The sequence below is a fragment of the Aquarana catesbeiana genome, linkage group LG03 (genome assembly GCF_042186555.1).
Source record: "Aquarana catesbeiana isolate 2022-GZ linkage group LG03, ASM4218655v1, whole genome shotgun sequence".
Lineage (NCBI taxonomy): Eukaryota > Metazoa > Chordata > Amphibia > Anura > Ranidae > Aquarana > Aquarana catesbeiana.
The window spans coordinates 655,222,958-655,238,524 of NC_133326.1; the positions used below are offsets into that span (position 1 = coordinate 655,222,958).

General features: G+C 43.6%; 1 protein-coding gene across 1 annotated transcript; it reads right to left on the reverse strand.

Moving 5' to 3' along the window:
- STX10 (syntaxin 10) lies at window positions 1-15,256 on the reverse strand. Its single transcript, XM_073622737.1, has 8 exons — window positions 14,337-15,256; window positions 12,051-12,220; window positions 11,258-11,352; window positions 4,288-4,350; window positions 4,105-4,212; window positions 1,701-1,807; window positions 1,509-1,603; window positions 1-236 (listed from the first exon to the last, which is right to left on the reverse strand). The coding sequence occupies exons 1-8, from the start codon at window positions 14,369-14,371 to the stop codon at window positions 154-156; spliced, it is 756 nt and encodes a 251-aa protein (XP_073478838.1). The 5' UTR covers window positions 14,372-15,256; the 3' UTR covers window positions 1-153.
- Window positions 15,257-15,567: the final 311 nt, after the last annotated feature.

Below are 15,567 nucleotides of genomic sequence, written 5' to 3' on the forward strand. Positions count from 1 at the left end.
TAAAAAAAAAACAAAATAATAATATTTTATTAATTACTGTGTATGTCCGCTGGTATGTAGCAGTGCTGCGGTGGAGTCCCTGTCCAATAGGAAGCAATTGACCTGTAATAACAATTTGTAACCCGCCATATACAGGGTCACCCGGGGCCAATACTATCCTTTTTGTGAAAGAAGCACGATCAGCAAAATAAGGAGAGCAGCAACCAACACAATGATTGCACACCACTGCCGCCGGTCTGTAAGAGAGAGGGGAGAAAAATAAAAAAATGTTATTGCTGCTAAATTCTCTAAACTGTATTTCTCCTTTAAAATGAAAGTATGAAAAATATTGAAGGCGGAACCAGTTTAAAAAAAAAAAAAAAAAAAAAAAAAAGAAAATATATCATTCATGATTTTGTTCTACAAAAATAATGCCTGCAGACTTTGCTTCCTCTCTCCTATATATCCTTCAAAGAGAAACTTTTTTTTGACAGCATATTAACCATGCAAGGTTGAGTGTTCTAAACATTTATGTTAAGGATGGCTACATTACAACTGTATGTCCAATTTAAAGCAGCACTAAACGCCCAATACTTATCTTTGCTTCAACATTCTCACACCCAGTCTCCCTTGCCGGTACCAGAATCTTCTCCGTGGATTCTTCTAGATTGTCAGTCTTTGGCCATCTTGATTGGCCGGTGTGGGATAACGCCACTCCCACGCATGCACAAGGAGTGCAGTCATCCTGGTACTGTGCAGAAATGTAAACAGCTGCGCATGCGCAGCTCAGTACATTCCACAGAAGACCAAGCAGGCAGGTAGGTTTATTTTATTGCAGACGATACTAGAGCTGCGCGATTAAGCGAAAAAAAAAAAAAATTTGCGATCTCTCTTCAACCAACCCCCCCGGTAAGGAACTGATCGTTCAGGAAAGGCAAAACAGTAGTGCGCTCCATAGTCCCCAGCCTGTGAAGGCTGCTCTCCATAGTCCCCGGCCTGGATAAGTTAATATTTTTACATTGGCATTTGTATTATATAAGGGCCGGTTCATCAGACTGTAGTGCAGGAAATATGCATTCCGTGCGTGTTTCCTGCACTTCCAGTGAGCACACTGCCTTTGTGATCTGCATGCAGGTGCCAGTGTATTGGTAACAGCACCCCAAATGCAGATCGCAAATGCAGTGTGCAATTGATGAATGTGATCCAAAATCAATATACAATAATATGTGAAATTAATCAACAGTGCAAAAAAAATGCATATAAATACCTAAAAAGCATATGAAGTGAATTAATATTGAACACCAGAAATCATTGTGCACTTTTCATGGACTATTGCATTTTGTAGGAATTTCAAACAAAAAAACTGCAGCCTAGACCATGACCAGCACTGGATGAAAGACCCTCACAGTGAGGACTGGCAATGAACTAAGAATACCACCCGTGTGTTGCAGGCATCACAGCATATACACGCCTTCCAATTAATAATTTCCCATCGTGATTAATAAAGAATTCTCCAACAAGAAGCTTACCGCTGGTCATATGGGATACTTTGGCCAATCTCTTCAGTACAGAGTCCATGCGACCCTGTGTGTTGTCCATCTCATGGGAAAAATCATCAAGCATACTGAGGAAAAGTTTACAGAAATGTTATGCACAAGTCATAAACATCATAATTCAAGACCATGTCATGTGTTTATAATGGGGGGGGCAACATGACTCACACAGCCTGCTCATCTAGTTCATCTCCGATACGTCCCGACATGTCCTTCAACACTCGAATACTGCCCGACACCAGCTCCAACTCTGTATCCTGCGTATCTATGATCAGCTGAAGAGACAAAATGGCTTCATTTAGGTCCCCTTGGAATTAACTATACTGTAGCCTTGACAAGATATTTCAGACAGACCTCTTCTGTATGGGACCAGAAGGTGAAATATTAAGCCCAGGAGTCATTCTACAAGGTTTAATAATAAACTTCTCCTGTTTGTGCCCTTTTTATCTCTCAAATATACCACTGAAAGTGTGAGGTTATCTGTCTTCAGTAAGTGCAAAGAAATATCCGTTTGTCCTGCCAGAATTCTAGTGATAAGAGAACTGCTGTTTTAAAGGACCATGCTCTTTGTGCACTACAGAACACAACCCTACGTTAAAGTATTTTTTACCCTAAATAAAAAGAATGTATTCTGTTCCCTTTAAAGCATGAAGAACAGCACAGTGCTTGTGCTGTGTAATTTGGCCCCCTGTAACACCTGAAATACCTGACTGATCCTGCCAGTTTCTGCCCCCCTCCCTGTAAACTGACCACATTTTATCATGGCTGCCGAGCCCTGACACCGTTGTCAGTTTACGTGCCCCCGTCATCTGCTCTCCCCTTGTCCCCCCCCCCTTTCCTTCCCTGCCTGCGACAGTGCCCGCCCGCCCCTCCCCTCCTGCTGCTATGATAACTTTATCACTTTCTGGCAATCCCCTGCATTAGGTAATGCAATGTCTCCAGTGTCTGTGCTTTATTAAAAAAGGCCCCTATATAACTAATTTCCGAACGCCGCTCACGTGACCGGCCACCTCTCTCTCCTCCCCCCAACTGACAGCGGGGGATTCTCCGCCCCTCCCGCTGTAGCAGTCAGATTGGGAGAGGGAGCAGCGGGCGGTCATGTGAGCGCGGCTGTAAAATAAGGTATACAGGGGCACTTTTTTTTTTTTTTTAAAGCACAGACACTGCTTTATTTAACACAGGGGATTGCCAGAAAATGATAAAGTGGGTTTACAACCACTATAAAGATGTGGGGAGGGGAATTTGTTCTGTAGTCCTTCCTGTCTTGGGGTAACATTGCTGCTCCTCCACAGATACAGTACCGTGAAGTAAGTGTTGTTACCCTAGGACAAGTGTTTTACCAAAAAGGATTACCAGGTGAAAAAAAAAAATCAAAGTTATTTTACAATAAAAATCATAAAATGAAATGCAGATGGGACAGGGGAGAAAACTAATGTAGCCATCACATCTAAGGTCAGGTAGGCTGCAATATATTAAAGTGCATGGAAAGGCAAAGCTTTTTTTGGTTAATTTTGGATATAATAGTTAAGGGTTAAACCCACTTTTAACCATTGCTACAAGACAGGATATGAGGGTAAATCCTTAACTTTAGAGTCGCTACCAGAACAAAAGGCGAGGGTAAATCTTACAATGGGGACAACTATCAGACTGTGAGCAGGCAGGTTATTCTCAAAGGAGAGACATGCTATGTCTTGTCCGTGATAAAATACACCAGTCTGCTCGCAGTTCTTCTGAGGCATGCGCAGCTCAACTTACATTGCTGGCACTGTCTGTCAGGATGACTGACTACTGTGCATGTGCAAGAGTTAAGTCATCCTGCACTAGCCAAAGAAGATGCCCACTGGCACCCAGAGGAGAAGATGCCAGCGAGGAGATAAGTTTAGTTCCACTTTAGGAGGGAAATTCCTCTAATTTCTAGAGAATTTCTTTCACTTCATGTTCCATATCTCAAACAGGAACTGAAAGAAAAACTTCACTTACAGAACACAGACAGCAATAACAGGGGTTTTACGCTTTTCACATTCCCAAGGATATTTTTTTTGCTTAGATACATTTGAGGTTGCAATATACTGGGCTAAGATTTGATATAGTTCTGAAGATTTATTTTTCTTTAATTACCCCAAAATTAAATCATATTACATACCTACATGTGTAAAAAAAAAAAAAAAAAAAAATAAAATTATATATATATATATATATATATATATACACACACACACACACACACACACACACACACACACACACACACACACACACACACACACACACACACACACACACACACACACGAAATAAATAAACACAATGGCTGGAAGAAACCAGAGCCAGGAATTTGGGCTAGAGCACGCTGAAAGCTGGGCCAGGAAAGAGAGGCCTGTAATCTGCTTTACAAGAAGAAAAAAAAAAAAAAAGGCAGCACCCCATAGCAGCAGCAATAAACAACTTCCTACCACTATTCTGATGCCACTAGACAGAATTGTGCTTTTCCCCCTCATCAGGGTACTGGTGCACCTGGACACCATGCTGGACATGCAAATACAAAAGCAATATCTTCAAGTGCAATGCTCACCTGTTGTTGTGCTTGCTGGTCTTCTATGTAACGAGAGTTCCCTGATATAAGCTCGTCATCAAGGTGGGAAAAGTGATCTGAAGCCGTAGGCCGAGAGACACCCAGCGCCTAGGACACAGAGAATGCAGGTCAGACATGAGGGTGAAGCTGACAAATAGGAACAAGAGCAGGAAATGTCGCTACCTCTCGGTTCTTTCTCTCTGTGAAGGCCTGAACTCGGGGGCTGGAGATGTGATCCCTCATTTCCTTCAAAACATCAAGTTGATAAAGAGAAGAGCAACAGATGTTATCCCACAAGAATCAGCAAAACAGGCATCCAAATGAAAAATCTCTTAACACAGGAACAACAAGTATCAGCATGCCTTGCTAGCAGAACAGCTTAATAAAGAGCTGAAATACAAAATATTCTTCATTCTGTTCTGCCAGTCTTGTGATCCAGGCATCTTGCCATAGAACATACCTGGAGGGCATCAGCAGATTAAACCACAACCTGCAGTCTCACCTTCCTGCTCACAGGGCTGCAGATTAACATTATCGCACTGCCAAGTTCCTAATTTTTTATATTTGCCTGGCGTTTATTTAAGGTCAAAGTCCACTCATTTTTTTGTTTTTTAGTTTTGGATAGAGTTACAATGTGCCAGGTTTTCATTTTTTGTGCCCTAATTGTGGAGATTTTCCCCTCACTTCCTATCTTGAGAGGATCCTGGATGAAATTTGCTGTGTATAGCCAGCTAGCTTTACTCTTCCCAAGAGATTTCCCATAACTTCCTGTCCTGAGAGAAAGTAGCCCCACTTACTTCCCTGGAGAGATTTCACATCATTTCCTGTCCTAAGAGGAAGCAACCTCACTTACTGTCCCCTGAGATATTTCCCATCACTTTCTGTCCTGAGAAGAAGCAACCTCACTTGCTGTTCCAGATTGATATCCCATCACTTCCTATCCTCGTAAGAACCTCGTAAGAACCAACCTCACTTACTGTCCCTGATTGATATCCCATTGCTTCCTGCCCTGAGATTAAGCAACCTCACTCACTGTCCCCAAGAGATATCCCCATCACTCCCCTGTCCTGAGAAGAAGCGACCTCACTTGGTGCCCCCAAAAGATGTCCTCATCACTTCCTGTCCTGAGAAGAAGCCACCCAACTTACTGTCCCTGATTGATATCTCATTGCTTCATGCCCTGAGAAGAAGCAACCTCACTTCCTGTCCCCAAACTATTTCCCATCACTTCCTGTCCTGAGAGCAGAGCGACAAGTATGCATGACTGTTGGAACCATTGGTATCCCATAAGTTCTAAGGGTTTGTCGTTCACCGAAAGGGCTGTTTTTGAAGATTGCATAATGATAGTAATCCAACGAGCAGGGTCCCCTAATTCCTCCTGTATTGAAACTGTGCTGTCTTCCCTCATGTTGTAAAGCACTGCGCAAACTGTTGGCGCTATATAAATCCTGTATAATAATAAGTAAACAGAAATAGTTAAGAGTTCCTTTTTAAAGTCAGCCAGCTACTGGGTAAACCATGCCCATCTGCAGCCTCACCTTGACCATCTGCAGTCTAATTGTGCACATTTGCAGCCTCACTGTGCCCATCCGAAGCCACACCTTTGATCACTAAAACGGCGGGTGTCTCCCGCTGTGTTATGCAGTCTGTTCGGTGGTCGTCCATTGTAACAAAGCCCCGCCTCCTCCTTGTCTGTGATAGACGGAACACTGATAGATTCCCAGCATTGTGTCAATGTTCCTCCATCGTGGACGAGGAGGAGCCGGGGCTTGTTACAATGGACGGCTGAACAGACTGCATAACACAGCGGGAGACACCCACTGTTTTAGTAATCAAAGGTAGGGCTACTTTACAGCTCACTCGAGTATAAGCCGGGGGGGGTGTTTCCAGCTGGTTCCAAAAAAAATTGCGGCCCGTACAGCGTACAGGGAGAGTGGACTGTCTCCTTGCTGCGACCCTGTGGACGCGATATGGGTCCCCCGCAACCTGATGCCGCGCTCGGCAAGGAAGGGGGTGGCTTCTGCTGCGGGTATGTACCGCTTCTCCTTACCCTTGAAGCCCCTGCTTCCTTAGGGATGTTATAAGAGGCCACAATCTCCCTGACTGTATCAGCCTGGTCCCATGCACAGTGTCTCCCCACCGGAGGAAACACTATTAACTGAGGTCCAGCAGGGGAAGTAAGAATTTATGGGCTGGCGCAGTGTTTCCTAGAGGAAGAGGAGGAGACTATCTCTCAATAGTGGCTGTCCTGAATGACGAAAAGGTAAAATGGGCTGGAAAAACTCAAAAAAGCTTATACTCGAGTATATACGGTAAATTTTAGCAACATTCCCTATGTTTCTGATAGGAAGGATACTCAATGCAAGCCTAGCTCTACATCAGTGATGGCAAACCTTGGCACCTCAGATGTTTTGGAACTACATTTCCCACGATGCTCATGCACTCTGCAATGTATGTGAGCATCATAGGAAATGTTGTTCCAAAACATCTGGGGTGCCAAGGTTTGCCATCACTGCTCTATATAGTTACAGAGCAGCACCTGAAAATATCACTATATACTTTACACTGTCAGTTCTAAAGTGTTAAAACTAAACAGAAAGTAGCTTCAAAAAGACAATTCTCCTTTCAACTCCCAATATATTTTACACTATATGGCTAAAGATAGGTGGACACCACTCTTATTTTGCACATTGTTAATTACCTAGGCAGCTCCATAAAGACATGGTTTGCGGAGTTTGGTGTGGAGGAATTTGAGTGTCCTGCACAGAGACCTGGACTTTAACCCAACTGCACACCTTTGGGGTGATCTGGAACACTGAGTGTGATCCAGGTCTTCTCTTCCAGCATCAGTACCTGACCTCACATTTGCCCTTTTGGCCAAATAGAAGTTCCCACTGGAAAATTTCATAGAAAGCCTTCCTAGAAGAGTGGAGGCCGGTATAGCCACAGTGGGAGACGGGTTGGGGTGTAAACCTCTATATTAAAACGATCATGATTTTAGCGTGAGATGTGTACAACAAGCTTATATATATGTAATGGGCAGGGGTCCACACACCTTTGACAACACAGTGTATGTGTCTGACAGGGAGATTCCTACAATAACCTCCCACCTCCTCATTTCCGTTAAAGCTATGATAAGAGGGTTGGGGGACACAGGATTCTCACTACATTAGACTGAAGTAGGAAGAGTTGGTACCGCTGCTTAGCTTGCAACCACTGCCACTGGGAAGTGGGAGGAAGGTCAGAACCCCAACAAGGGGCTTTTGGCACCACAATCTCTAAGAGGATTTAAAAAGAGTAGTATGGGGTTTTGCAGATTTATACTTACCTAGGTCGATGCAGCATCGGTTCGATGCAGCATCTGCCACCCCCCCCCCACCCCCCCCGGCTCTAACAATGAAAAACGAGCAATCGAACACTACAGATCGCTTGGTTCTCACAGCTCCCCGAGCAGAGAGCTGGCCACTGTCAGTTACCGCTCTCTGCGCCGCCCCAACTCACTCACTGGAGTGCTGGGCTGTCAAAGGAGCAGGGGCGTCCGGCTCAGGTTCTTAGTGGCTCGCCGAGAGCCTGAGCCAGGTGCCGGTCCAAGCATGTAGGTAGATCCTGACCCCAGTGTTGCGATCTTGCCTGAGCCAACTCTGACATCAGCTAACAGCAGACTTCAGCCCGTTGTCTGCTGAAAACGGATTACAGGAGTGCAGAACGAACTGCACTCCTGTGATCCACAGGAGAAGTACAGCCAAATGAGCTTTGGCTGTACTTCTCCTTTAAACCATCACCAGCTGTAGATATTGATTTTTTTTTATTTATTTTTTTTTAATGACCCTTTAAAAAGGACTTCTGCTCTCTTGACCATCCTGCAAAGCAAAAAAGACAGACTCCAGGTACTGCAGAAGACAAGTTTTCATGCTAATACTAAACCATTCCAGGTAATCACCTATTTCTAACATGCTGATCAAGAAAGGTTCTAAAGGAGCACTGTAGCTTCCTGCAACAATAATTCAGTATTTTTAATTCCCAAATCTTTAGAACAGCTCATGCTGTAGGACAAAAGGTGGACTGCAAATAATAATCTATTTATCTCATATCACTCTATTGTACTGTATGAGAAACAGTTGCAACAGATGTAATACAGCCACTATCCACGTTAACATTTCTGGAGATAGGAATCGTCTAGTGACAAAAAAATAAATTGGGTCAGTTTTTCTTGGGGGGGTAAATTTTATAATATATATATATATATATATATATATATATATATATATATATATATATATATATATATATATATTCACAGCAGTCAGTAACAATAGACCCCTCCAACAACAATTGACAACCCCCCACCAGCAATAATAGTCCCCCCTGCAAAAATAGATCCCCACCCGTGACAATAGATCCCCCAACTGTATGGCTGAATTTGCACTGCACAGACATCGCATGTGATGTGCACAGCAATGCTGTACGTATGACATGTGATGTCTGGCATCACATAAGTGGGAACCCAGCCTTACACTTAAGGCCAGTTCACACCAAATGCAGTCCAGTGCATTTTTTTCTGCAGCAAAAACGCATGGAAAGAAGGTTATATGGTTTTCAACGGCACAGTTTACACCAGTGTTTGCGGTTGCAATGTGCTCCAGGAAAAAAAAGAAAGCAGAACATGCTGCATTTTTCCTGTACTTGTGACTGTACTGGAATGCTGTAAAAATGCACACACAAAAAAAACCCCACTGGAACACACATACACACATCCTTATTTAAAGGAAAAAAAAAAAAAAAAAAGGGCGGGGGATGCACTGAACTGCATCAAAAACATACTGGAACGCATCAAAAACACGCAAGCAGAAAAACATCTGGAACGCATCCGGACTGCGTTTCTATGGTGTGAACTTGAGGCTTATCTCCAGGTTTCACTCTCTCAATCAATTAACTATGTTTAGTCCTTATACTAACATTAGTAAATGGATAGGACAGCATATCACATTTACTGGTTTGAAAATTATTATTATTAAGTTACTTCCTGGTTTCCAGGCTTAGGCAAATGATGTCATACATCTCAGGAGTTTTTAAGGAGGGGACTAGGGTTTTTCTCAGCTAAGCACCCCCCTTCTACCTGAGTTAAAGTGATTGTAAAGCCTTTTTTTTCCCTATAAAATTAACAAACATATTATACTTACCTGCTCTGTGCAGTGGTTTTGCACAGAGCAGCCCAGATCCTCTTCTTCTCGGGTCCCTGGCTGGAGCTCCTAGTCCCCCCATTCTCCTGTTCAGTGCCCCCACAGCAAGCACCTTGCTTTTGGAGCACCCGAGCCGAGTCACAGCATCCTGTGTCCATTCAGACACGGAGCCCCTGTTCTGGCCCCATCCCCTCTCTCCCCTGACTTTGATTAACAGCAGCGGGAGCCAATGGTGCGGCTGCTTGTCTCAGCCAATCAGGAAGGAGAATCTCAGATGGCTGAGACACTCGTGGACATTGCTAGACAGAGAGGAACCTCGGGTAAGTATTAGGAGGGCTGTTGCACAAAGAATGCTTTTTATCTTAATGCATAGAAGGCATTAAGATAAAAAAAAAAAAAAACTTTCTGCCTTTACACCACTTTAAGGACAGATGGATTCCAGGAAGGAAAATCTACATGAATCATCTGCCCTTTGTAACATCATGAGTCCGCCTCTTTGCCTCAGCCAGACAAAGCTTTGTCTTCATTCACAGAAGACAAAGCTCCCCGTGAATGGCTTTGCAACGTTCCGCCCAGGTCAATTTTGTTCCAGGAACAGAAAAGTACGTTTTCATCCCGCTGCCAGAACACAGTATATGCAGCCGATGCAAAATACAGTTAATACAGTGCTACCAGCCACTGCAACTGATAGTGAAGTAGTTTGTTTGGACTAGCTTGGTTCAAAAGAACTATTTAAAGTTAAAAAGTGGTTGTAAAGTCAGAAGGTTTTTTATCTTATCTAGATAAAAGGCCTTCTATGTGCAGCAGCCCCCCTAATACCTGAGCCCCCTCTCTGTCCAGCAATGTCCACAAGTGTCTCAGCCATCTGAGATTCTCCTTCCTGATTGGCGCCTGCTGCGTCTCAGCCAGAGTCAAAGTCAGTCAGCCAATTACATACTGGAAGGTTAATTGGCTTCTGTCTAAATTGGCCCTTGTATATGAATGTGAGTTTGGGACCTTAGCCTGTAAGCTCCTTGAGGGTAGGGACTGATGTGAATGTACAATGTATATATGTAAAGCGCTGCGTAAATTGACGGCGCTATATAAAAGTACCTTAAAAAATAATAATAGTAATTAGGAGAGAGAGGGGGCGGGACTCAGTGTCTGAATGGACACAGGGAGCTGTGACTCTGCTTTGGTGCCCCCAAAGCAAGCTGCTTGTTGTGGGGGCACTCGACAGGAGGGAGGGGCCAGAAGCGCAGAAGAGGGACCAGAGAAGAGGAGGATCGCGGCTGCTCTGTTCAAATCCACTGCACAGAGCAGGTAAATCTAACATGTTTGTTTGTTATTTTGTTTCCTTTTTCAATAAAAGCAAAGACTTTACCATCCCTTTAGCTTGGAGATCAGCTTAAATGAGAAGACATCCAGGCCTCCTCTGCTCCCAGTACAATGATGCAAGACATATCAGAATTACATAAAATATGACGTGGATGGTAAAATAAAGAGATCCATTTCCATTTTTATAGAATTTGTAGAGCTTTTATAACATTGCAACACTCAAATGCTTTTCTTGCAGACAATGTTCTCTTTAGTCAATGCCAACAATATCAATAAAATTATAAAAAGCTACTCTTGCCCTGGATTGATTGGTGGTTGGTGAGAGGTCACATCACAGCTGCTTTAAAAGCCATGAGGCGTCACTATAACACTGACTTCTGAATGCTACATAAGTAGTTGAGTTGTCCAAGCAGCTGGCAAGCAGGGGGGCGCAGATATGGGTGGCAGTGATCTGAGATGTGCCAGGTTCCCATTACCCAATCAGGACCACATAAGAGAAATAAAAAAAAAGGAAGAACTCTGTTGTATGTTATAGCATGAAAACCTTTGTGTTTTCTTAGACTAAGAGGTACATAAGTTTTCATGCTGCCATAAACTTATTGTACAATACCAATTTAAAAAAAACAATACATAAGAGTGGACCTTATATGTGACACCTTAAGTGAACTTCTCGTCTTCTCCACAAAGTTCTTTCTTTCACTCAGCTCAGCTTCCGTAATCTTAAACTTTTTTGTGTTCGCTTCAACGATGTCCATGATAGGAGTTAAGGAAGAATAGAAAGAATTCTGGGATATGAAGGGAAAGGTGACAACAAAACGGTATTTAACGAGGTATACGATGTTACACCACAGAAAGACATCTGGTCTTGTCTATAATGCCCTGTACACACGATCGGACATTCCGACAACAAAATCCATCGGATTTTTTCCGACGGATGTTGGCTCAAACTTGTCTTGCATACACACGGTCACACAAAGTTGGTCGGAAATGAGGAACGTCAAGAACACAGTGACATACAACACGTACGACGAGCCGATAAAAGTTCAATAGCCAGTGCGGCTCTTATGCTTGATTCTGAGCATGCGTGGAATTTTGTGCATCGGAATTTTGTACACACGATCGGAATTTACACGAACGGATTTTGTTGTCAGAAAATTTTACTTCCAGCTCTCAAACTTTGTGTGTCGGAAATTCCGATGGAAAAAGTCAGATGGAGCCTACACACGGTCGGAATTTCCGACAACAAGCTCCGATCGCACATTTTCTGTCGGAAAGTCTGATTGTGTGTACAGGGCATAAGAGTGTCCGTTCCTTACAAAACATAAATATTTCCTTTCATTCCCTAGGTAGCCCCACAAAGATAACCGCTGTAATCAGGTTACCATAGTAAATGCAATTTTAATGCACAAAGCCCAACATGGCTACAACTCAGTTTTCCAGTTAGGATACTGATGGTCTCTTCTAAATCTTCCAGATCCCATTCTATGCTCCTTAGGGAATTTCTGAGCTCATTAGTTGTCCAATCAAACTCTTCAGCGCTGGTCACATTGCCTTCTTGTAGGAGCTCACACCAGCGCTGATAGAGGCCACGGCTGGTATTTAGTGACTTCTGTACCTCCCTGTGAAGGAAAACATTTATAATTGAAAAGGACTGTCAAAAGAGATACAACATACTAGAACAAGAACCTGTCACCTGGAGTTTCTGGCAAAGTGACAGTATCTCTCGATATAGTGTCCCCTCCACCAGTCCTTGCCAACTTCTACTGCAATCTTCCCATAGTAAGCTCCAGTGTTGGGGCTTAAAGTGGTTTATGTCACTGCCTCCTATGTGCCTGCAGTGCTTCGGCCGGGCAAAAGGCCACTCGGGTCCAAGTACTGTCACATGGGGGAGGAGTCACATACTCCCCTATACTTCAAATCCCTGCTTTATTAGAGCAACAGAGTAAGAGTTCCGAAAAAACTGGGGAGGTGGCAATGAAGTGAGGATAGGTGGGTATACATTGCTGGGAGGGTGTGATATAAGCAGACACTGTCACTTCGCCCTTAATGGATAGGCTGTGTTCTCATGAACATGAAGGGTCTCATTGATGTCTCTAGTGAATGGATGAGTTATGATCTCATGAATATGAAGGGTCTCAGTGATGTCACTGGTCTTTAGTGAATGGATAGGCTGTGTTCTCATGAACATGAAGGGTCTCATTGATGTCTCTAGTGAATGGATGAGTTATGATCTCATGAATATGAAGGGTCTCAGTGATGTCACTGGTCTTTAGTGAATGGATAGTCTGTGTTCTCATGAATATGAATAGTCTCTGTGAGGTTACTGGTCTCTAGTGAATTGATGAGCGGTGTTCTCATGAATAGTCTCAGTGAGGTCACTGGTTTCTAGTGAATGGATAGCTGTATTCTCAGGAATATGAAGGGTCTAAGTCAGTGATCATCAACCCTGTCCTCAGGGCCCACTAACAGGCCAGGTTTGCAAGATAACTGAAATACATCACAGGTGATGGAATTTGTTGCTCAGTGATTGCAGTATTCTAGTCTGCGTCTCCTCAAGGTAATACATAAAACCTGGCCTGTTAGTGGGCCCTGAGGACAGGGTTGATGACCACAGGTCTAAGTGATGTCAATGGTCTCTAGTGGATGGATAGGCTGTGTTTTCAGCTCTGTGATGTCACTGCTCTCTAGTGAATGGATAAGCTGTGTTCTCGTGAATATGTAGGCCTCAGTGATGTCACTGGTCTCTAGTGAATTAATGTTCTCATGAATATGAAGGTCTCAGTGATGTCAATGGTCTCTCATGGATGGATGGATAGGCTGTCTTATCTCGGTGATGTCACTGGTCCCTAGTGGATGGATGGGCTATGTTGTCATCTCGGTGAGGTCACTGGTCCCTAGTGGATGGATGGGCTATGTTGTCATCTCGGTGAGGTCACTGGTCCCTAGTGGATGGATGGGCTATGTTGTCATCTCGGTGAGGTCACTGGTCCCTAGTGGATGGATGGATGGGCTGTGATTCCATTGGCCTCTAGGGGATAGATAGGCTGTGTTGAAGGTGAATATAAAGGTCTCGGTGATGTCTCTGATCTCTAGTGAATGGATAGGCTGTGTTCTCATGAATATGAAGGTTTTATTGATGTTACTGGTTTTTAGTGAATGAATAGGTGATGTTGTCATCTCAGTGATGTCACTGGTCTCTAGTGGATGACTAGGCTGTGATTCCATTGGCCTCTAGTGGATGGATAGGCTGTGTTGTCATCTCGGTGAGGTGACTGGTCCCTAGTGGATGGATGGGCTGTGATGTCATCTTTATGATGTCACTGGTCTCTAGTGGATGGATAGGCTGTGTCGTCATCTCAGTGATGTCACTGGTCTCTAGTGGGTAAATAGGCAGTGATGTCACAGACAGTGGTGTAGTGGATAGCACTTTCACATAGCAGCAAAAAGGGTTGCTGGTTCGAATCCCGACCACGACACCATTTGCCTGGAGTTTGCATGTTCTCCCTGTGCGGGTTTCCTCTGGGTACCCGGGTTTCCTCCCACAGTCATGCTGGTAGGTCAATCGGATCCTGTCTAAATTGGCCCTAGTGTATGTATGAATGTGGGTTAGGGACCTTAGGTTGTAAGCTCCTCGAGGGCAGGGACTGATGTGAATATACAATGTATGTGTAAAGTGCTGCGTAAATTGACGGCGCTATATAAGTACCTGAAATAAATAAAATAAAATGTACTCACCCTCTTACCACAGAGAATGGATCCTCCACAGACATGCTGAGCGATCTTCTCTCTCTCCTCTTCTGTTACTCTAGTGTCAGTCTCCAATAATCTATATAAACTTTACATAGCTACACACTTCCCATGTTCCTGTAGATCTGATCCTCCCACGTAATAATGGCAATAGATAAAAATAGATATAATAAATATGGCCCCTTTGTGTATATAAACAAGGCACAGTGTGATGCAGCAAATGTCAGCTAATTCTTTGGCACATATAAAAGCAGCACAACCCTCCCCAATTCACAGCAATGTGTTCATAATCCACCCAGACAGCGCAGTGTACACAGGAGAGGTCTGGGCAGCTCTCTCTATCGGCTCTCCATGCAGTAGAACGGTCTATGAGCGATCTAACGCTGCTACATCTTCCCTCTGCTGCCCCATCCGCACTGCAATTACCCCACAGTCACTACTTCCCCACCACTAAACTTCCAGCGCCCCTCTCCCACTTGTCAACTCTTCCTCTTTACACGTGTTTCCGGTTCTGGCGCTAAGCATCATGGGAATTGTAGTTCCCCCCTCCCTCTTCCCTTCTGCGCGGTGACTGGTCCGCCTTTTCCTCTTCAGCTGCGAAACTCTGGTCTATCACGTGTTTCCTGATATGCCGGTGAGCATCATGGGAGTTTTTCTTCTTTATTTTTTTATTTTTTTTTTCTGTACTTGCGCCTTCTCCACGTCAGCCCCGCCTCTTTTCTTCAACAGAGAATCTTGCCAACTCTTGGTCCCTCCTCCAAAGTGATCCCCCTGCTTATCCACTTCAGCCCCGGAAACATTAGTTCCACTCCTAAAAGAATTTTTTCATTATTCAAGAACCAGCCTCGTTTTGGTTTTTAGGTGTTTACATGTTTAAAACAGTTTTTTTTTTTTGCTAGAAAATTCCTTAGAACCCCCAAACATATATTGTTTTTTTTTCTAACACCCTAGAGAATAAAATGGCGGTCAATGCAATACTTTTTTTTTTTGCACCGTATTTGCGCAGCGGTCTTATAAGCGCACTTTTTTTAGAGAAAATTCACTTTTTTGAATAAAAAAATAAGACAACAGTAAAGTTAGCCCAGTTTTTTTTTTTATATTGTGAAATATAATGTTACGCCAAGTAAATTTATACCCAACATGTCACGCTTCAAAATTGCGCCCGCTCTTGGAATGGCGTCAAACTTTTACCCTCAAAAATCTCCATAGGCGACGTTTA

Coding starts and splice junctions, on each gene's coding strand:
- STX10 (XM_073622737.1), bottom strand. CDS start 14,371: ATGTCTGTGGAGGATCCATTCTCTGTGGTAAGAGG. Junction 12,221..14,336: donor CCATTCTCTGTGGTAAGAGG/GTGAGTACATTT, acceptor TTTCCTTCACAG/GGAGGTACAGAAGTCACTAA. Junction 237..1,508: donor AGTATCCCATATGACCAGCG/GTAAGCTTCTTG, acceptor TCTCTCTTACAG/ACCGGCGGCAGTGGTGTGCA.